General features: G+C 46.7%; 1 protein-coding gene across 2 annotated transcripts in view; it reads right to left on the bottom strand.

Annotated features, from left to right (window-relative positions):
• Positions 1-20,913, bottom strand: part of LOC116988570 (C-reactive protein-like) — a 65,022-nt gene extending 44,109 nt beyond the window's left edge. Inside the window, exons 1-3 of one of the 2 annotated variants that reach the window (XM_033045410.1) lie at positions 20,867-20,913; positions 20,675-20,750; positions 18,616-20,042 (exon numbers count right to left, since the gene is read on the bottom strand). In XM_033045410.1, coding sequence (XP_032901301.1) covers positions 19,426-20,042; positions 20,675-20,738 — 681 coding nt within the window. In that variant the 5' untranslated portion in view covers positions 20,739-20,750; positions 20,867-20,913 and the 3' untranslated portion in view covers positions 18,616-19,425. Of the gene's footprint in view, positions 1-18,615; positions 20,043-20,674; positions 20,751-20,866 lie in introns of those variants that run through there. The other variant, XM_033045411.1, reaches the window with a different exon arrangement.
• Positions 20,914-22,616: the final 1,703 nt, after the last annotated feature.

Here is a 22,616-nt window from a genome sequence, read left to right as displayed (position 1 = left end):
AGGGACAAATTTTTTTTTTAAAAATCGGAAAAATAAAATGGAAAAACAATCTGGCCCACGGGATAAGGGAGTGCCCATTTCTCCAGGCCCAGGGAAGGGGGTGGGGGGGGGGTGCGGTGTCTGGAGCTTCACCAACGGCTTGCCAGGCGACCAGGAGACCGTCCTCCCGTCGCCGTGTGGGAGTGGCTGAATCTGAACCCAGCGGTTGTAACACCAACACCAGACGCCGCTGCGGCGGGGCCCGCTCCCCTCGCCACCCCCTGCCGCCAGGGCCCAAGCCATCTTCCCCCCACGCCACCCCCACTGGGCCCATGCCACCCCTGCTGGCCCTCGCCACCCCCGCTGGGCCCACGCCACCCCCGCTGACCCCCCACTGGGCCCACGCCACCCCGGCTGACCCCCATTGGGACCACGCCACCCCTGCTGGGCCCACGCCACCTTTATATTTGTCCCCCCCCCGCCAGAAAGAGGGGGGGGGGGGGGAGGGAGAGGGAAAGGGAGGAGAGAGAGCGATGTGGGAGGGAAGAGGGAAAAGGGGATTATCTTTAATGAGATTAAGGTAGGTTTTAGAGCTATTATATTTTCACCTCCATATGAATAGTTTTAAACAATATCAAATAATATCAAACAATTGTAACTGCTTTCTTTTCCTTGATAATAATACTGAAAAATATGAATTCCATAGTTTGTGACATAAATATACATTTTAATGGGATCATTATAAACAGATGTAACATTTCCATTTCGAGATCGGGGGAGGGGGGGAAATATGTGTCAAGCCGATAGCCTAATCGTTAAAGAGTTAAAAGATAGCCTAATCGTTAAAGAGTTAAAAGATAGCCTAATCGATAAAGAGCTGGGAAGATGAATCGGAGCTACCAAGGAAAGGTACTCTGAGAAGTTTGGGGAGCAAGTTCTCAGCTAGTGACTCTTTTTAGTTTGGAAGGGCATGCAAGAAATCACCAGCTAAAAGAGGAAAGCCTCTTTGGACAATCGTCAGCTGACGAACAATCTGAATGAGATTTACTGCAGGTTTGAAAATCAGAAACGTAACTCTGAAACCCCCTCCCCAACAAACACAGCCAGACCCCAGTCTGCAAAGAATGGACCCTGCACCCTCTCCTTCCCATTCACCACCTCACACCTACTTAAGGCAAGACTCCAGTAATGAAAAGAGTGGACCCTATCCCACCCCCACCAACACTTCACACACAATTACTCATTTTTAACCAGTACCTGCAAAGATGCACTGTCCCTGCCTGCTTCAAAGTCTCCACTATTGTCCTTGTACCCAAAAAGGTAAGGATTACTGGTCTAAAAGACTACTTGTCGCACTGACCTCTGTAGTCATGGAGACCATTGAAAGGCTTGTGCTGGCCAAGCTGAAAAATATCACAATCCCTCTGCTGGACCCTCTACATTTTGCATATTGGGCCAATAGATCTGTGGATGATGCAGTCAATCTGGACCTACACTTCATCCTCCAGCACCTAGACTGTCAGGGGACCTATGCGAGGATTTTGTTTGTTGGTTTTAGCTCTGCATTCAACACCATTGTGCCAGAGCTACTACGCTACAAACTTTCTGAGTTGACTGTGCCTGAACCCCTCTGTCAGTGGATCGCCAGCTTTCTGACTGACAGGAAGCAGCATGTGAGACGGAAAAGCATATCTTGGACCTGCAAACGCTCAGCATAGGAGCACCACAAGATGCGTACTCCCCCCTCTCCTCTACTCTCGCCACATCAATGACTGCACCTCCACAGACACCTCTGTCAATCTTCTCAAGTTTGCGGATGACACAACCCTGATTGGACTGATCCAGGATGGGGATCTCTGTACTCTTTTCAATTTGACATCTTTCCTATAACATGATGCCCAGAACTGAACACAATATTCTAAATGCGGTCTCACCAATGTCTTATACAACTGCAACATGACCTCACAACTTCTATACTCAATACTTTGACTGATGATGGCCAAAGTGCCAAAATACGTTTTGACCACCTGATATACCTGTGACACGACCTTCAAGGAACCATGCAACCATCAACCATTCCTCTGCCCACCTGGCTAATTGATCCAGATCCTGCTGCAATCTTTCACAACCATCTTCATTATATGCAAAACCACTCACATCTGTATCATCAGCAAACTTGCTAATCTTGCCCTGTTCTGTGATGTTTCACAGAGTGCTGGAGTAACTCAGTGGGTCAGGCTGAGTATGGAGGTTGGGAGGTCATGTTGCAGTTGCATAAGAAGGTGGTGAGGCCGCATTCAGAGTATTGTATTCAGTTCTGGGTACCATGTTATAGGAAAGATGTCATCAAACTGGAAAGGGTACAGTGAAGATTTACGAGGATGTTGCCAGCACTAGAGGGCCAGAGCTATTGGGAGAGGTTGAGTAGGCTGGGATTCTATTTCATAGAGCACAGGAGGAGTAGGGATGATCTAATAGAGGTTTATAAAATCATGATTTGAATAGATATGGTTGAGTCTTTTGCCCATAGTAGGTGAATCGAGGAGCAGAGGACATAAGTTTAAGGTGAACGGCAAAAGATTTAATAGGAATCTGAGGGGTATGTTTTTCACACAAAGGGTGGTAGGTGTATGGAACAAGCTGCCGGAGGAGGTAGTTGAGGCGGGGACTATCGCAACATTTAAGAAACAGTTAGACAAGCACATGGATAGGACAGGTTCGAAGGGATATTGATTAAACATGGGCAGGTGGGACTAGTGTAGATGGGACATGCTGGGCCAAAGGTCATGTCCTGTCCTGCATCACCCAAGGTAGCAGAGACATTATAGGGGTGGGCAAGCACCGTAACAAAGTAGCTCACGATGGTTTGGGTAACATTCAGGAATGTCTATGCATGCCACATCATGAATATTACTGAAGCACGGTCTTGACCCGAAATATAATCTCCAGAGATGCTGCCTGACTCACTGAGTTACTCCAGCACTCTGTGATGTCATCTATCCATGTTCTCCAGAGATGCTGCCTGACTCACTGAGTTACTCCAGCACTCTGTGAAACGTCGCCTATTCATATTCTCCTCAGATGCTGCCTGACCCACTGAGTTACTCCAGCACTTTGTGTCTATTTTCCCTTCACCCAACTGCCAAGCCCACTCTCCCCCCTCCTTTCCTATGTTCCTTTCCACCCATAAACCTCTCTCTGCCTTTCACTCCTCTTTCAAATCTGCTCTACTTATCTACATTAATTTTTCTTCTTAACTTTTTAGTCATAGAATGATGCAGTGTGGAAACAGGCCCTTCAGCCCAACTTGCCCACACCGACCGACATGTCCCATCTAAACTAGTCCCACTCACACGCGTTTGGCCCATATCCATCTAAATCTGTCCTATCCATGTACGTGTCCAAATGTCTCTTAAACATCAGGATAGTCCCAGCCTTAACTACCTCCTCTGGCAGCTTGTTCCATACACCCAGCACCCTTGGTGTGAAAAAGCTAACTCAGATTCCTGTTAATTTCTGAAATATTGGTCATAAATTTGTTGCAAAAATGCTCCAAAATAAGGCTCAGAATGCATCAGAGAGCAATTAAACCCCTGAGCTTCCAGGGCCCTTAAGCGGACCCTGGACCCTGGCATCGAGGGACTTCACGCTTCGCGCTCGTGATGTGCACAGCGCGCACACTATTTCACATTACATTTTTTGTAATCCTGTCATGCCACTCCCCTTTTTGGAAAGCTTCGTATGGGCCTGCCCCTGGTTCTGGACTTCACCCTAACATGGAGAACATTTTTACTGCATCTAACCTGTCCAATCCCTTATGAATTTTATATGTTTCTATAAGATCCCCTCTCGTCTTTCTAAATTCCAGCTAATACAAGCCCAGTCGACCGATTCTTTCATCATACGTCAGCCCCGCCATCCCGGAAATTAACTCCCTCAAAAGCAAGAATGTCCTTCCTGAAATTAGAAGATCAAAATTGCACACAATACTCGAGGTGCGGTCTCACCAGGGCCCTGTTCAAATGCAGTAGGACCTCCTTGTTCCTAAAATCCTCCCACAATGAAGGCTAACATGCCATTAGCTTTCTTCACTGCCTGCTGTACCTGCATGCTTACTTTCAGTGACAGATGTACAAGCATACCCAGGTCTCGTTGCACCACCCCTTCTCCTAATCTGACACAATGCAGATAATAATCTGCCTTCCTGTTCTTGCCACAAAAGTGGAGGTTCACCAACAGGATTGGTGTCTCACCATGGCAGTGTCTGAAATATAATGATGCAGCCCCAGAGTTATCAGACTGAGGACAAACATGGGATGTGAAATAACACACGCAACGTTTTTGGCTCCAGTGGTGGGAACAGGACAAGCAAGGTAACACGGGGAAACAGCTCCATCTGGTGTTGTAAGCTGATAATGCTCTCAGTGTGCAGCCTGGCAGCTGGTGAACAAGTTGTAGCAATGTTACAAAATTTTGAGATTTAAAAAATCAAGTCTGCAATTTATCCCATCAGATAAAGCATAAAAAGAATTTTAATTTGACACCTAATTCGCTTACATATCTTCAGTATTAAAAAAGTTATGGTCATTTTCATACTCGGAAATTAGCATCTTGTTCCCTATTGATTTTCCATTGACTTAACACAAAAGTTGTATCAAGGACAGTGAAATGGCCATAACAATTATTAAACAATCTTACTTGGATGACCTGAAATTAAAGCATATAATTAGTTAGTTACCCAATTGTAGCTAATTCCAAAATTCAATTACTAGATCTAAACATCTATCCATTTCTTAAGAAAAGATTAACATTTTTAAATAGCCCAAGTGTCCATTGATACAAATACATTGATAGATGCTCCTGGACACATCATCAGTTATGTAACCTGGGGTCATTGGGTGTTTCAGGTCTTTCAACATCAGACATCCTCACCCAGGTGACCTAGCCGTGGTTGATCAGACCACGACTTGTGTTCAGGTGGCATTCGCTCCTCCCCATGGACCTCCTCTCCTGATCCAGCCATCTCGAGGCCTTCTCCGCTGCCTCTGTGGTGTTCTTGATGGCCCTTCTCCTTGCCACTCCGTTGATGCCCAGTGCACTCAAGGCTTTGTAGAGCGATTGCCCTAAACCTCTGCAGCCAACCTCGATGGGCATACACCTTGCCTTCCAGCCCTGCTTGCGGCAGTCTATGACCAGTTCTTCATATTTGGCCATCTTCCTCTCGTGGGCCTCCTCCAGACGGTCCTCCCACGGCACTGTCAGTTCCAACAAGACAATGTTTTTGGTCCCCTCTGAGACCAGGAGGATATCTGGCCTCAGGGTGGTCATGGCAATGTGCTGTGGGAACTTCAGCTGTTTCACCAGGTCTACGGAAAGCTGCCAGTCCTGCGCAGTCGCCAGGATTCCTGATGGATTCCTGGCTGCTGTGGTTCTTGGCAGCTGCACTCCGGCCTTCACGAAGGTGATCATCTGGGTGGTGGGGCGTTCTCATCTGCAGCTGCTGATTCCCATGCTGATGGCTTCTGCAATGGGTTTGAGAACCTGGTCGTGACGCCATGTGTACCGGCCTTGCCCAAGAGCCTTTGGGCAACAGCTCAGGATGTGTTCCAACGTCCCCTTGCCTAAGCATTGCGGGCAATCTGGAGGTTCCGCTTTGCCCCAGATGAAGAGGTTCGATGGGCTGGGCAGGACATCATACACTGCCTGGACCAGGAACTTGATGCGCTGTGGTTCAGCCTGCCAGAGCTCAGTCCATGTGACTTTTCGGTCCATGGCCTGCTCCCACCTTGTCCAGGCTCCCTGCTGCCTCAATCCAACTGCTCTGGTACACCTCTCCTCCTCCACCACTGCCCTCACTTCCTCCTGGACCAGCCTGCGCCTCTCCTTCCCCTTGGCCTTGTCAAACTGGGGAGTTGGGAAGATTCCCAGGCCAGCTCTTCCCCGAGTCACTGCTCCCACCAGGACTCTGTGGCGTATCCGCGACTCTGCTTGCAGCACGGCTTCGCGGGCTCTCCACTTCCTCCCAGTTTTCACCTCCACCCCTGCTTGAGCCACCTTGGGGTCGCTGGAGTCCCTGTACAGCATCACCTCTCTGGCCCGAGTCACCTTAAACTCCTCCTTCAGGGACTTCAGGGGCAGCTGGAGCTTGGTGTTATTTCCGTAAAGGGTGATGCTGCTAAGGCTCCTGGGCAGTCCCAACCACCTCCTGAGAAAGCTGCTGACTTTCCTCTCCAATCTCTCTACGATGGATATTGGGACTTCGTAGACAAGCAGTGGCCAGAGTATCCTTGGCAGGATACCATGCTGGTAAATCCATGCCTTGAACTTGCCGGGAAGCCCCTACCGGTCCACTGCTCTCAACCAACTCTCCAGCTCCTGACAGGTTGCCTGGACAGATGCTGTATCCTTCAGGCTGCTGTTAAACACCTTGCCAAGACTCTTCACTGGCCTTTCGGAGACAGTTGGGATTGGTGTCCCTTCGATGCTGAAGCGGAACCTGTCCATGACTTTGCCCTTCTTCAGCACCAGTGACCTTGATTGTCCTGGCTTAAACCTCATCCTTGCCCATCCAATCAGTTTCTCCAACCCCTGCAGGATCCACCTGCCTCCTGGCACTGACTCAGTGGTGACAGTCAGGTCGTCCATGAAGGCTCTGATTGGTGGTTGGTGCATTCCTGACTTGCTCCGAGGGCCCCGGCACTCTGGCTCAGCAGACTTGACGATCATGTTCATCGCCAAGGCAAAAAGGATCACAGAGATGGTACAGCCTGTGATGATCCCAACCTCCAGTCTGTGCCCCTCTGATGTTACTGACCCTGATGAGACTCTAATGCTGAACTGGTTATAATAGTCCAGGATGAGATCTGCCACTTGGCCCGGCACATGATGCTTGGCTATGACTGTCTGGATCAGCTTGTGCGGGATGGAGCCGTAGGCATTGGCCAGCTCAAGCCAGAGCACTGTCAGGTTTCCCTTGTTCTCCCTGGCTTCTCTGATGAGCTGGGTCACCACTCCCATGTGCTCTAGACACCCCGGCACTCCAGATAAGCCTCCCTTTTGCACGGAGCTGTCGATGTAGCCATTGCTGGAGAGGAAGTTGGTCAGCCGCCTCGCCACTATGCTGAAGAAAATCTTGCCTTCAACGCTTAGCAAGGAGATGATTCTGAACTGATCGAACTTCTTGGAATCTTCCTCCTTTGGGATCCAGACTCCTTCAGCGAATCGCCACTGCTGCACCACTTTTCCTCTCCTCCACATGACTTTCAGGATCTTCCACAGCCGTTTCAGTAACAAGGGGCAGTTCTTGTAGACCCTGTAGGGGACTCCGCTCAGGCCAGGGGCTGAGCCAGATCTTGCTCTCTTCACAACGTCCTGGACCTCTTTCAGGAGTGGCTCTCTACTATCAAACTCCTTGATGGGTGGAGGTGGTTTTATCAGGATGTTGCACTGGCCCAGCTCCTGCTGCCTGACGGTGTCACTGTAGGTCGTCTGGATGTGCCGGTCGATCTCCTCCTTAGAGCAAGCCAAACTCCCACTGCGCTTCTGCCCGAATAGTTGTTTGGTGAAGCCGAAGGGGTTGGCTATGAAGGATGCTTGCTTCCTGGCTCTTTCCTTCCGGCGTCTTCGGTGCCACTCAGCTCTACGGAGGGTCATCAGCTTCTTCCTCAGGATGGTTCGCAGCTCAGCCAAGTCGGGACGTTGCTCTTCCCTGGCCTCTTTATACTGCTTCTTGAGGGACTTCAGCTCCTGCCGGTTCTTGTGGATCTTCGTTGCTCGTTGGTTCATGATGAAAGGTGTTCTGGCCGGCTTCTTCTCCACTTCTCCGAACCTTTCCACTGCTAGGCTGATGATGATTGTCGTCATCGTCCGCAGCCTTCGGTCCACATCTCCCTTCGCAGTTGCTTCTAGCACCTTGTCGACGTCCTCGTCGAGCTGATGCCAGACTGCCGTCTTGCAGGCCTGAAGCCATTTGACTCGAACCTTCTCCGGAGAACTGTTCCGAGGGACTAGTTGCGCCACTTGGAGGCTTCGGGCTCTATGGGGTGATTCCGGGCCCGGCTCCTCCTGCGTCTCACCAGGTAAAATACCTGTGCGTTGTGACACTCCCTGTCCCTCCAAACACTTCATCCGGGTCTGGTGAATCTTCAGGCCTCGGCTGTTCTTGCAAACCTTACCACATCTGCATTTGATACTCATAGTCGGTTGTCCATTGCCATTAGTCGTTAACCTTTGATCCGTCCAATTGAAGTGCTCATCCTCCCCCCCTCTCGGGCACCCCTGGGGGTATTTTTCCATGTGTTTTTCTGTAGCGTGATTTGGGTCTCCTCCTCTCAGAGGATGCGGTTTGGGCTGCCAACCCGCCCCGCCCCGGTTGCCGTCTTTCCAAGCTGTCCACTGTCTCTACAGTCCAAAGAACATTCACACAAGAATTCACAATAAAACATGATTTTAAATCTCATTGACATTAATTTATAGGCCAAATGGAAGGGATTTAGTGCTCAATTGCTGTAAATTAATGGCCATTTAAATCAGCTTGCCAGTGGGATTCTGTGGAACGCGCTGGTTTGGAATGTTGCCATTGCGGTGGATTTGTAGCCCATATGCCCAGAAAGATACTGCGGGATTGAATGGGCCCCCAAGTCAGCTACTCGCAACATAAAATTTTGAATAAAGGGATCTTAAGAAGCCCTTTTTAATGTAAAAATACCTTGCCTTGTCCCCTACATGAGATCCGTCCCGTTGTCGGGTTTTTGAGGGTGAGGGTTGAGGGTGATTTTTAATCTACCATAACAATTAAATAACCCAATTTAGTTTAAAAATACCTGCAGCGAACGAATTTCGCAGCGATTTCTCGTCAGCAACTAAGTAGGCTGAACAACCTCGATTTCAACAGCCTAGAGAAAATAGCGTTTTAAACCCGCCCCCCTCTCAAAGGTGCCAAAGACGCGCACACGGGCAGCGACAGAACTGCAGCGCCGCTGAAGGTAAGTTTTGCAACATACCTACAAGTTGATCAGTCAGATACCTGTGAAAGAGCAGCACCAGGAATACATTAAAAAATTCTTGTAAGAGATTATTCTTATTCATTGCTATTGTCCTACCTTTGTAATTATAATGCATGTCTGCTAAAGATAAGAAAATTCTAGATTTTCAAAATTCACAAGGGTTTGTAAGATAAAACTGAGTTATGAAATAAACGCTTCCATGTGAGGTCACACACATGACCAATCATATTTGACCTCTGACCCTAAACAAACATTGTCAGCATAACATAAATATTTCACTTGATAAACTTTGAAAAAAATATGAATCATATATGCAGTACAAAACAATATACCTGTAATGCTTTCAGAATTAGAAGAGATGTATGCCACAAATGTTCTCTTCTTTTTTTTTCCTTTTTTTTTTGGTCACACACGTGACTAAGAATGGGCCTTTTGCTGCTGCAAGTACGAACATTTCATTGTTTTGTTTCGGGACATATTTCAATAAAATATTTTTGTCTCTCGACACATTCTCCCAGTGGTCTCCCACAATCATGTTGAGGCCTCTGATCGATACATCATTAGTCTTCAGAAAAAGCCCATCCAGTCTCTATCTGGGATACGACATCCATTCATTGAACGCCCAGAGTGTACGTCACTCATTGATCTTACCGCCAGCTCTACATTTTGATACAACAGTTAGTGACCCCATGTCACACTGTTTTCTGTTTCATTAGAGCATAAAACCTTTATATTCCCTTCCTGAACCATCTCGAGTAAGAAATAAAACTTTACTCAAAAGCATGCGCTTCTGTCACTATATTATATACAACACAGAGCATGGATCAGTTCAGCACAGGATCAGGTCCTTTGGCCCCAATCTCTGTGCCAACATGATTTCAACATGATCTAATAACATCTCCTGTGTATGATCCAAATAACTCCATTCCATGACAATAGACATTAGGTGCAGGAGTAGGCCATTCGGCCCTTCAAGCTAACACCACCATTCACTGTGATCGTGGCTGATCATCCACAATCAGTACCTAGTTCCTGCCTTCTCGCCATATCCCCTGACTCCGCTATCTTTAAGAGCTCTATCTAACTCTCTCTTGGAAGCATCCAGAGAATTGGCCTCCACTGCCTTCTGAGGCAGAGAATTCCACAGATTCACAACTCTCTGGGTGAAAAAGGTTTTTCCTCATCTCAGTTTTAAATTGCTTACCTCTTATTCTAAACTGAGGCCCCTGGTTCTGGACTCCCCCAACATTGGGAACATGTTTCCTGCCTCTAGCATGTCCAAACCTTTAATAATCTTGTATGTTTCAATAAGATCTCCTCTCATCCTTCTAAATTCTAGAGTATACAAACCCAGCCACTCCATTCAATCAACATATGACAGTCAAATCCATGTGCCTATTTAAAAGGCAATTAAACGCCATGGTTTTATCTACTTCCACCACCACTGGCAGTGATTTCTTGGCACCCACCCTAGTCTGTGCAAAAAAACTTGTCACACATCTCCTTTAAACTTTGGTGTTCTCACGTTAAAGCTATGCCCGCTAGTCTTTGACATTTCCAGCCTGGGAATAAGGTTCTGTGACTGTCTGCTCTATCTATGCATCTCATAATTTTATATGCATCTATTAGGTCTCCCCTCAACCTCCGTTGTTCCAGAAAAAACAATCCCAGTTTGTCCAACCTCTCTTTGTGACTAATACTCCTTAATCTAGGCAGGATGCTTGTAAACCTCTTTTGTACCCTCTCCAAAGCCTCAACGTTCTTCCCATATTGTGGTACCAGATCTGCACACAATTCTTCAAAAGTGAACCAACGAAGGTCTTATTGAGCTGCATCCTTGAGGGTGGGAGGGGAAGAACAATGAACAATAGAGGACCCGGTGTGGGGACCAGCCGGAGGGATGCATGGGGGGGGGAGAAGGTAACAGAGGGGGCACATAGTAACTTTGTCAGCGCCGTTTATATGACGACTATTTACATACTTTGAGTATGCAATCAAAGAATTTCACTGTGCCGTGTCACACTGCGACAATAAAGTGTTCCGTTCCATGATTCCTGACTCTTGTGCACAATCTCCTGACCAAAGAAGGCAAGCATACCGCACACCTTCTTATCATCTTGAATTGCCACTTTCAGGAAGTTATGCACCTGGACCCCACAATCTCTCTGTACAGGTCACACTGATGCATCTCAACAAGGCATCCAATTTTGGGAGCAAACCCACCCCCTACATTTCTTAAATACAGGTCAAGTTGTGAGTTATGCTTTTGCCAAATCAGCAGCTCATTATTGGATCTGCATGTGGCGTAGGAGAACAAAGTGTAATTACGGTTCTCTTCAGAGACTACCCTGAGGACAACAGTAACGTTGGTCAAATCGGAAAAATCAGCTGCATCCAACCTGATGAAGCCGGTGTCTGTTTTGGTTGGGAATATCACTGATTTCCCATCCAATCCTGTAAAATGTGAAGAGAGTGAGATTGCTAGATCTCAGTGTAAAGTTGTACCTTTCAGCTAAGTGAGCAGGTTTCTGTGAAAGGCTGTTATATTTAAACACAAGAGACAGAATGGGAGAAGTTTCAGAAACACACTCTGCAGAACCTGCTGTAGTTAACAAGGAAGGCAGCATTGCAGCAAATGATCAGGTAAATTAACCAGAAATGGTGGAGCAAGTCATGCAGCACTGCACAGAGATCACTGCATCCCAAGGGTTAACATGGGGTGTATATCCCTGCCTTGAAATAGAACCCTCTGTACATTAATGCTCTTAATGGTTTTGCCATTAAACTTGTTTTTTTATATTTTTCCTGAACATTCAACCTTTTAAAGTCAACAGCTCACACATGCCTAAATTAACCTTCATCTGCCATTTATCTCCCCTTTTCTGTAGTTAGTTTATATACTGCTGTCTACTTCTACTTCCTCACAGTATACTACTCCAGCAATCTGTTGTCTGCAAACTTACTAACAAACCCATCCACAATTATGTCCATGTCATATACATCACAAACAACATAGGATCCAACATAGTCTCCGCAAACTTCTGTGGCCACAAATCACATGCCAGATAACGCCCTTTCACCACAACGCTTTGACGTTTATGAATGATTTAGTTCTGAATCCATATGAGCAAGTCATCGTGAATCATGTGTATCTTAATCTTCTGGATCAGTCAACCGGGGATACTTTATTAAATGCCTTTCTGGTCCACATTGACACCATGTACTGCACTACCCTCATTGATCACCTTTCTCAAAACACTTGATCAAGTTACTAAGACATGACCTGCTATGTACAATTATCCATTGCCTACGCTAAATAATGATTCCTTCCCTGCCACTGACATGAGGCTTAATCGCCTATAATTCCTCTGATTATCTCTACTTTCTTTCTTAAACAAAGATACAACATTGATAATGCCTCATTCATCCAGGACCTCACCTGTGGTTAGAGAAAATGCAAAAACCTTCACCAAGGCCCCTGTAATCAGTTCATTTTAAAATCTCCATCTCCATCTTGATCACCAACAGCCCTTGTATATTAGCGTTCCCCACATTGATTTTACAATCCTTCATGTCCTTACCCTCAGTGGATAAAGATGCAAAGTACTTGTTTATTACCTCGCTTACTTCTGGCTCAGATACAAATGTCTTCCTTTATCCTTGAGTGGTTCTACCTTCTCCCTGGTAACTCTCTTATTTTAAGGCGAGTATAAAAAAAACTTTGATTTTCATTAATCTGACGATGAAAATATATTTCATGGTCCTTCTGGCCCTTCTACCTCGATGGAGATGCAAATTTTCTCCGTAACAACGGGAGTAGTGCAGCCTATCCTGAAGACCGGCCCGAATCTTCAAGCCGCAGATTCGGCATGGACTTACCATCCTTTGCTGAGGATCACCAGGGAAAGTGTCCCGAACACGGGGCCCGTGGACTTTAACACCGTGAAGCAGCGGTCTCCAGTAACAAGAGGCCGACTCGGGAACTCCATGCCGCCGAGTGTTCCGATCCATCCCAATGACGGAGATTCCATCATACCGACGCGAGGGCTTGAACATCGGACCGTCGGCAACGGCAAGTGCTGAGGGATCAAAGGCCCTGACCACAGGTGAACAAAGGAGGAAGAGGACTGAACTTTATTGCCTTCCATCACAGTGAGGAATGCTAGATTTTATTTTACTTCGGAGTCACGTAAGTGATTCCGTGAAGAACCCGTTCAGCACGCATGCGCGGCATTACATCCAGCAGAGCAACAGCGGCAAGCGGGAGTCGGGCTCTCCTGCTATGGAGGTGAAAGAACAGACCGTCAGGTAAGCTGACGTCAGTTTTCTTTCACAGGGAGCCTTCTGCTGTCCGGCAGAGAAGAAAGGCTCTGCAACAAACCTGTCCCCCGCTAGACTCCACTGAGGAGCCTTCCTTCAGGAGGGGCAGCAACGGAACAGACCTGTTCCCCGCTCGACTCCACGGAGGAGCCTTCCATCGCGGGGGCAGCAACAAGGCGGTAGGACCGCTAACCCAGCGCTCCGCTATCCCGACACCGCGCCGAGCCCAGCCCCGCTAGCGCCTATGCAGCGGCCTGGAAGTAACGCAACGGAGGCGTCCGGCCGGTGGCTCCGATTTATCGGACGGGACGTCTTTCCACCCGCACGGGAGGAAAGACAGCCGCCTGCACAGACCTGCCCCACGCTCGACTCCACGGAGGAGCGTTTCATCTGGCGGGGGCAGCAACAAGGCGGTAGGACCGTTTACCGGGCGGTCCGCTATACCCCGACACTGCGACCGAGCCCAGCCCCGCTAGCGCCTGAGCAGCGGGCTGGATGCACAAGCCAAGGAAGAGGCTTTCCGGCCGGTGGCTCCGACATCGGACGGGGACGTCTCTCCACCCAGGAGGGGGAGAGACAGCCGCATGAGCCGCATGGAGCGGCTCTTGGAGCAGGAGCTCCAGCGAGGTGCACCCCAGGAGGGGCGCTCTCGCAGAGGGAGGTCAGGCACTCCCTCCACAGTGCCTTGTGCACTGTCCATTGCTTCCTCCTTTCCAGAGGATAGCTTTGGTGACCAGGACTGGGCTGGTCAAGAACAGGGGCAATGGCTGAAGATCTCGGGAGTATGCAAGGGGTGCAGGAACAGGAAGAGCTGCTAGGTGTGGGGGGCAGCTACGTGGAAACCCCACGTGCAGGAGCCCGTTAAAAGCCTGACGACAGCCATCACATCGTTTTTTCTCCTCGTTCCATGGACAAATATGGAGATGACCACAACCTTCGTAAACAAGTCATAAGACCTGCCATAAAATCCTACGTTGCGGGGTTGTGCATACCCCAGCGACTGAGCCAGACCCACTGCTCTTTGGGGGAAAAAAACCTCACAAAGCATATGAAGGACATGCACAAGGTTTACAAAACTTTCGGCTCATGAGGGCAGGGCGGGACGAGTAACCAAAAACAGTAATTCCTACGCAGCAGCACCCTATCGCATCCATTAGTCAACGTCTACCATATGGGACTGATGAAAGCTCGGGGTCCGCATCTATCACCGAAAGTCTTCTTTAGACCAGGGCCCATGGAAAATGTGCCACCCCCCAACGTCACCGCCACGTCAGACGACGTGCAACACTCGTTGGATCGGCAGGAAACAGAAGAATACCCATAACCATGGAGGTAGGTGGGTCTGGTTCCTACCAGTATATAGAGTAATACTAACACATGGGAGTCTATCACGAGTGATCAGTATATACTCAATGGCATTAGTGAATACAATTCATACTAGAAAAATTCCCACCAGGTCAACATTCACCCCAGAGGGTATTTTTCCCCTCTCCGTTAAAGAAACAAGAGGGACAAGCTGAACTGGTGAGAATATTACAAAGGGGTATCATGGGAAAACCTGAACCCTTGCAATTCGTATCAAATATATTCACTAAACCCAAAAAAGATGGTGGATGTCGCATCATCATTGACTTATCTTCACTAAATATGTTTGTCAAGTATATACATTTCAAAATGGAACCGGTAGTTACTGCCAAACAACTAAATGCCAAAGGATACTTCATGGCAAGCATTCATCTTAAAGATGTTTACTATTTAGTACCATTCACTAGGATCATCGCAGATACCTGAAATTTACCTGGATGGGGCATCTATAGCAGTTTAAAGCGTTACCCAATGGGCTCACATCAGCCCAAGAGTGTCACCCAGACACTAAAACCAACTCTGGCAATATTTAGAAGACAAAAACATATTGTCATGGCATATTTGATGATATCCTAAATGGTAGGCAAGACCATGAATTTGACTTTGTTAGCTGTTTAGCTACCAAACAGTTATTCGAAACCCTGGGGTTATCTTACATCCAGATAAATCTAAGTTGAAGCCATCCTCTATCATGGACTACTTGGGCTTCATAATTAATTCAGTCTACATGACTGTAACATTGCCAAGAGACAACATAGTTGAATTGGCACAATCATGCAACAATTTAATGGTCAACAAACTACCAACTACTCGACAAGTAACAGAGTAATTGGGAAAATGGTAGCAGCATTTCTGGCTACATAATTCGGACCTTTGGACCAAAAACGACATACAGGTCATTATTGATCGTTTCATAAAGTTACCCACTGAAGTAATATCAGAACGACAGTGGTGGGCAAAAAACGTTTGACATAGTTTCAGCCTATTATTATCACTAATCTTACGTCAGTTATCCAAACAGATGCCAGTACTCAAGACTGGGGAGCAACTAGCTCTATATCCAGCACAAGTAGTAGATGGACTAACCCAGAATCATCGTTATTCTGGGCATTAATTATCTAGAGATGTTTGGGTGAATTTTTATGGTTTAAAAGCATATGCGTCACTTGCATGTACGGTTATAAATAGATAATACTACGGTGGTGGCCTACATTAACCATATGGGCGGCATAAAATTGGTATCATGCGACAAGTTGGTCAACACAATTTGGCAATGGTGTGTCCAAAGACATATTTGGCTATCAGTAACTTACCTGCCAGGTAAGCTAAATACAGTGGCAGACACCAGGTCACATAAATTTAATGACAACATCGAATAGATGTTAAAAACCCCCAAAAATGTTTCACAAAAGTTATCAAGCAATATGCACGCCAGATATCGATTTATTTGCATCAAGGCTAAATCACCAGGTACCTATGTATGTCGCTTGGGAACCAGACCCTGAGGCAGCAGCGGTAGATGCGTTCGCGCTGGGTTGGGGAAATTCTTCTTCTATGCATTTCCTCCCTTCTGCCTCATCAGTCGGGGACTACGCACAGTACAAATGGACTCTGCTTCAGGTATTTTGATAGTACCTGACTGGCCTACACAGCCATGGTTCCCAATACTCCATGACATGTTTGTTGAAACTCCGATGGTATTCCCCAGTGAACCAGAGTTATTAACACCCAGTGTCGGGCACAAGCCACCCGTGCCATGAAAAAATCAAACTCCTGGGTTGCAGATTCTGCACAAACCACTTCTGGTACTGGGATTATCATAACAAACCGTCGACACCATGTCAGCATCCCTCCGAACATCCACTGAAAAACAGCACTTGTCCAGCATCAAAAAATGGGAGAAGTACTGCTTGGATACAGGGACCACCTATTCAACCGCTACAGTTACCAACGTACTGGAATTCCTGGTGAACCTTCACCACGATGAAGGACTTCAGCTACAGAGCCATCAACACAGCTAGAATTGCCCTGCCTGTCTATTTCAAAACCAGCTCCAGGACAACAGGCCATGGGGTCCCACCAGCTGGTGGTCAATCTAATGAAGGGTATTTACAACTCTAAACCCCTAGACCAAGGTACACCCATATATGGGATGTCAGTGTGGTCCTGACATACCTCAGGGGATGCCCACCAGCCAGATCCCTCGACCTGAAACCATCTATGCTCAAAACACACATGTTGATGGCACTTGTAGCAGCACAGTGGGTCCAGTCACTACTATTGCGACCGGACACCATGCTCACAGCTCCAGACCAGATCTCTGTCGTTGTCCAGGGAACGGTCAAACAGAGCAGACCAGGAACACCTAATCCAGTCGTGGAATTCCGGGCTTACCCGCCAGAAACACGGTTATGTGCCATGACCCTACTATCCTACATAGACACAACCAAAATATTCGAGGGAGATGAAAAGCCTTGTGGGTCAGTCATAAAAAACCTTATGGTCGGGTGACGAGCCATTGCGAGATGGCTCAAGCAGGTGCTAAAAGCTGCTGGGATAAAAACTAACATGTACAAAGTTCATTCCACCAGGCAGCATCCACGTCGACGGCTAAAAGAATGGACGTGCCTATAAACCACATCCTGGCTACAGCAGGATGGTCGGGGGAAAGACCGTTCAGAAATTTTATAATAAGCCGTTGGCAAAACCTGTTTTATTTGCAGGAAAGATTTCCAGACTGCAAATATTTAATTTAAGCCCAGGGGAGCAATTTAATTTCTTTGTTGTTATTGTTAAAAAATACCATTTTGTTTTTCTACAAACAGATTCATTGGTTAATTACGATAACACACTTCCTCCCTCAAAGACTTCGGCAGTGATGTAGTAATAACTGTTACACGGTTTGAAATCACAGCGCTTTGAAATCTTCACGGAATCACTCACGTGACTCCGAAGTAAAATAGTAAGATTAAACGAGAACTTACCAGTTTGAAGTTTGATCTGTATTTTATGAGGAGTTACGATGAGGGATTACGTGCCCTCCGCTCCCACCCTCAATAATATGGGTCAAATTCATAAACTGATGTCTCCTTATCTTTACTATGTTTACTTCAATAACTGTGTCTATCTGTGATTCCACACCGCTGCTTTGAAGTATGCCGCGCATGCGTGCTGAACGGGTTCTTCACGTAATCCCTCATCGTATTCCTCGTAAACTCGTTTAATCTTACTATTTTATGTGACTGTGTGTATTGCTTTTTACTTAGTATGGCTGCATATATACTCAAATAGCACTGCACCTTAATTGCTGCATGTGACAATAAACGCAAACTTGAACTTGAACTTCTAAACAGCCCTTTGAGCTCTTTCCGCATTGCTGTATATTCCTCAAAGACCCTGTCTGACCATTTTATTAATCCTGATATTTACTTCCTTTTTCTTTTTGATTAAATTTACAACCTCTTTGGTCATCCAAGGTTCCCTTACCTTGCCATCTTTATCCCTCCTTTCTGGAACATGGCAGTCCTGAATTCTGATTAGTGGACTTCAAATCCCTCTCACATGTCAGATGTGGACTTACCCAATAACAACTGTTCCCAATTTACTCTCCCCACCTTCAGCCTGATAACATCGTGATCTACCTTACACCAGTTTAGAGCCTTCCCACAAGATCCAGATTTGCTTCTATTCAAAGCAATCAGATGGAGTTGTGATCACTATCTCCAGCGCGCTACACCTGATACCAGCCAGTGGAGTTCTCCCCAGTTCCCCACGGATCCACATTTACCTGGGCTGTTTCATCATCTCTCATTCTAAAGTGATCTTACTGTCAGCAGATCAGCTGAACACTGGGCTGTGCCACGAGTTGATTTGGTGATGGACACTGAGAGTGTACTGGGAGCATTAACTGGATATTGGACAGTCATTCACAGACAGAATCATTTTTGTTTTGATGCTCGTTTATTAAGCTGATGAAACTGCAATGTTACAGTTCAATCACAATCACTGGAAGCACAGAACACATTGTGAGCTTTCCAAACCTTGGTGTAACAAACAATGTGAAATCAAGAGGGTAATACAGAGAGAGACAGTAAGAATTCCAATCAGCACAATCTAAATCAAGACAGGATCAGCCTCAACCACAGGGACTTTCCCACAGTCCGTGTCTGCCCATCACCACCACCCCCGTGCCCCTGACGCTTTCTTGTCTACATGTGTGTGTCAGAGAGATGGCACCAAATGCTCTGGACACCACTCTGTACTGCGGCACCTTTTAACTGGGATGCCCAACTGTTCCCGGTGGGATTTGAGGACGGGCTCCAGCAGAATGGATGAGGAGGGGAGTCTGGTTAAAGAGGGCGGACTTGTCTGTTCTGAGCAGTCCCTGGGCTTCAGTCAAGGGTCAGTGTGTGGGGCAGTGCCCTGGGGTTTACACCCTGCTGATCCCTGTAGACATCCAACATGGTTCCCCGCTCCCCATCCCTCTCTCAATGTGTGACGGAGAATGGCCGAGACTCTTGTGTACTGAGTTTGAAGCCATTACCCTGTCGGTGAGGGTAATGAGAAACTGGACGGACAGTGAGTTATCCCTTACCCCGACGTGAACAGCCCTTTATTCTGGAATCAACACCACTACTTTTACTACTGATCTGGTTTAGAGAGGAAAGATCGCAATGCAAGGTTATATTCAGCTACAGTAGTTTGAGGAGATTGTGTTCCCCTCTGCACATTTAAATGCTTTTTGGAGCCAAAACATTTAAAATGTACAGTAATTATTATCTTTAATTATGACGTTCCCTCCTGTTGTAAATGTTGTAGATCCCCAGTCAATGATGTTCCCTCCATCACTGTAACACCCCTGACTGATCAACTCAATCTCATTGGGTTTCAGAACACGATCCCACATATTAACATCAGTTATCTCTCCGACAAATGATTGTTTGATGTCAAAACTTCCACCAACTGAGTCTTGCTCCTGACCAAGCAAAAACTGACCAGACCCTCTCACAACCCGACCCTTTCCACCAACCTTCCGTACACTGCGTCTCCCATTGACCCAGACTGTTATCTCACCCCCTTTAGACTCCCAGCTCACACAGATGTGTCTCAGTAAAGAATTCATTTCTGGGACGTAAAACCTATCTACATAACTTCCTAAATACAACCAGAGTTCTGTTTTATTTTCTTGCCAAATCAGGAGTTCGTTGTAGGAAGCGCTTGTTGCGTAGGAGAGCAAACTGTAAGAGCGAGTTGCTTCAGTGGCTGCCCTGAAACAGACAGTAAACGCGGTCAAACTGGTGAAGTGGGGCGCATTCAACCTGACGAAGCTGTTGTCTGTCTCGGTTGGGAATATCACTGATTTTTCATACAATCCTGTAAAATTGAAGAGAAAACATTTTAAATCTCAGTTTGAAATGGTAACTTTGCCATCTGAGATGGAGCACAAGGTCGCTAGTGAGCAGTGATTTGCAAAATGATGTTTTATTTTAATGTGAGAGACAGAGTGGCATCTGAAGACTGGCAGGTTTGGAGAGAGTGTTGAAGAGTTTACCTGGATTGGAGCACCTTAGGTACAAGGAGAGGTGGGACAAACATGGATTATTTTGTCTGGAGTGTTGGAGGTTGAGGGGCAAACTGTAGAAGTATAAAATGACAGGCAGCATAGTTAGTGTAGATAGTCAGAGTCTGTTTTTCCACCCAGGGTGGAAATGACAAGTAGCAGAAGGCACAGATTGATAGTGAGTGGGATCAAGTTAAAAGGAGATGTGAAAGGCAAGTTTCTGTTTCCACAGTGGTGGGTGCCTGGAACACACTGCCAGGGGTGGTGGTAGAAACAGATACAATAGCAGTGTTTAAGGGGCATTTAGACAGACACATGCACATCGAGGAATAGATGTGAGATGGGATTAGTTCAAACTGTGCTGGGAGATGGGATTAGTTCAGACTGACATCATGGTCAGTACAGACACACACTCTCCAAACCTACACGTAAATCTCATACAAACCTGCACTGTCCGATCCTGACAGGTAAATGCACATCACAAGCACAATTGTTGCGAAGGGCTTCATCCTGTCTCCAACCTGTTAAAACATAGAATTCCCAATTCATTTCATTTCACTTGTCGATCCATTGAAACAGAGAACCAGCAGCCAGTCCCGTGTGTCAGCAACACACAAACAGTCCCTCTGCTACTCACTGTGTCCGTCTCCAACAAGCCGGTTTCACCTCAGGGGGGTCCAATACCCTGGGCACAAGATGCTGCAATTTATATTCTGCTGAACCCAGTCACTGCCAATCGCAGGATGGAACTGAGGGGGTGGAGCAAACTCTGCTGCCATCCAATACTCAGAGAGCTGCCATTGATCTGTGTGCTGACATCAGTCAGCATCAGGTGATGAGGGAGAGGGAGTGGAGTGAGCGGGGGAGGTGATGAAGTTCACCTCCCCCGCCCGATCAGAGATATCTTCCCTACCCCACTGTGGCTCTGATCTGTGACACAACTTCATGTTGAGAGGGAGAAGTGCACGTACATGTATTGGATGCTTGCCATGAGGTTGTGGTCAGGACCGCTGACAGCTGATTCCTGGAATACATGTAAAGAAGTTTGGTTTACTGCCTGGATTCACCCCATGGGAAAGTGTCCAATGAGTGAATGAGTGGGCACAAGTTAGAGTCATGAGTCATCGCATCATACAGCACAGAAACATACCCTTCAGTCCAACTTGTCAATGCTAACCAAGATGCCCTGTCTACACTAGTCCCACCTGCCTGCATTTGGCCCATATCCCATTATACCTTCCCTATCCATCTTCCCTATACATCTTCCTTTCCAAAATTCCCACCACCCCCCGTGCGAATTAGTTGCCGCTCAGGTTTCTTTTCATCCTACCCTCTCACCTTAAACCTATGTCCCCTGATTCTTGATTACCCTACTGTGTCTAAAAGACTGTACATTTGCCCTATCTATTCCATTCATGACATTATACACTATTATAAAATCAGCCCTCAGCATTCTGCACACCAAGGCATAAAGTCCTGGCCTGCTCATCCTCCCCATATCTTCTCTGCAGTCTTTCTAGCTTAATGACAACCTTCCTATAACTAGGTGACCAAGCCAATGCACCAAATGTGACCTCACACATGTGTAGTACATCTGAAGGGTGCTGTACCGAATGCCTTCTTGACCATGTTATACACCTCTGACAACAATTTCAGGGAACTATGTATCTTCACTCCTAAATCCCACTGCTCAGCAACACTCCCATGGCCTGCCATTCACTGTCAATGTCCTGCCCTGATTTGACTTCATAAAAAGCAACACCTTGCTCTTATCTACATTAAACTCCGCGAACCATTCCTCAGTCCACTTAGCTGATCAAGACCCTGCTGTAATTTTTTAATAACCATCTTCACTATCTATAATACCACCCACTTTAGTGTCACCTGTAAACTTACCTTGCGCATTCCAATTTAAAATTGTTGATGTAAACCACAGACAGCTATGAGCTCAGCACCAATCGTTGAGGCACACTACTAGTCACAGGCCTCCAGTCCGAAAAACAAAACTGCTCCATCATCCTCTGCTTCCTTGAACAAAGCGAAAAAGCGAGTTCGATATTACAACTGCGCATGCCCAGGTCATGGGTCATTCGGGATAAACATTCTCGCCAACTGAGCTACTGTGTGTGTATGGACCTGCGTTTCATACGTATTTTCCAGTTTTGCTTCTTCGTGGTAAGAAAATATTGCTTTCAAAACTATTAACTAGGATGTTGATGTGTGACTTTGTGATGGTGATGCTGCTGCCAAGGTACACAATTCAGGGGGGGAAATCTGAAACGAAAAAGCTGCCAGGAGAACTCTATGCAGATCAAATGCTGCTGTTACTTTCATATGTTTAACTTTGATCCCTTTATTGCTTAATATTTCCACAACTCGAGATGTCT

The sequence above is a fragment of the Amblyraja radiata genome, chromosome 27 (genome assembly GCF_010909765.2).
Source record: "Amblyraja radiata isolate CabotCenter1 chromosome 27, sAmbRad1.1.pri, whole genome shotgun sequence".
NCBI classification, from domain to species: domain Eukaryota; kingdom Metazoa; phylum Chordata; class Chondrichthyes; order Rajiformes; family Rajidae; genus Amblyraja; species Amblyraja radiata.
The sequence above is the reverse complement of the archived record's forward strand: the minus strand, read 5'-3'. Positions and strand labels throughout refer to the sequence as shown.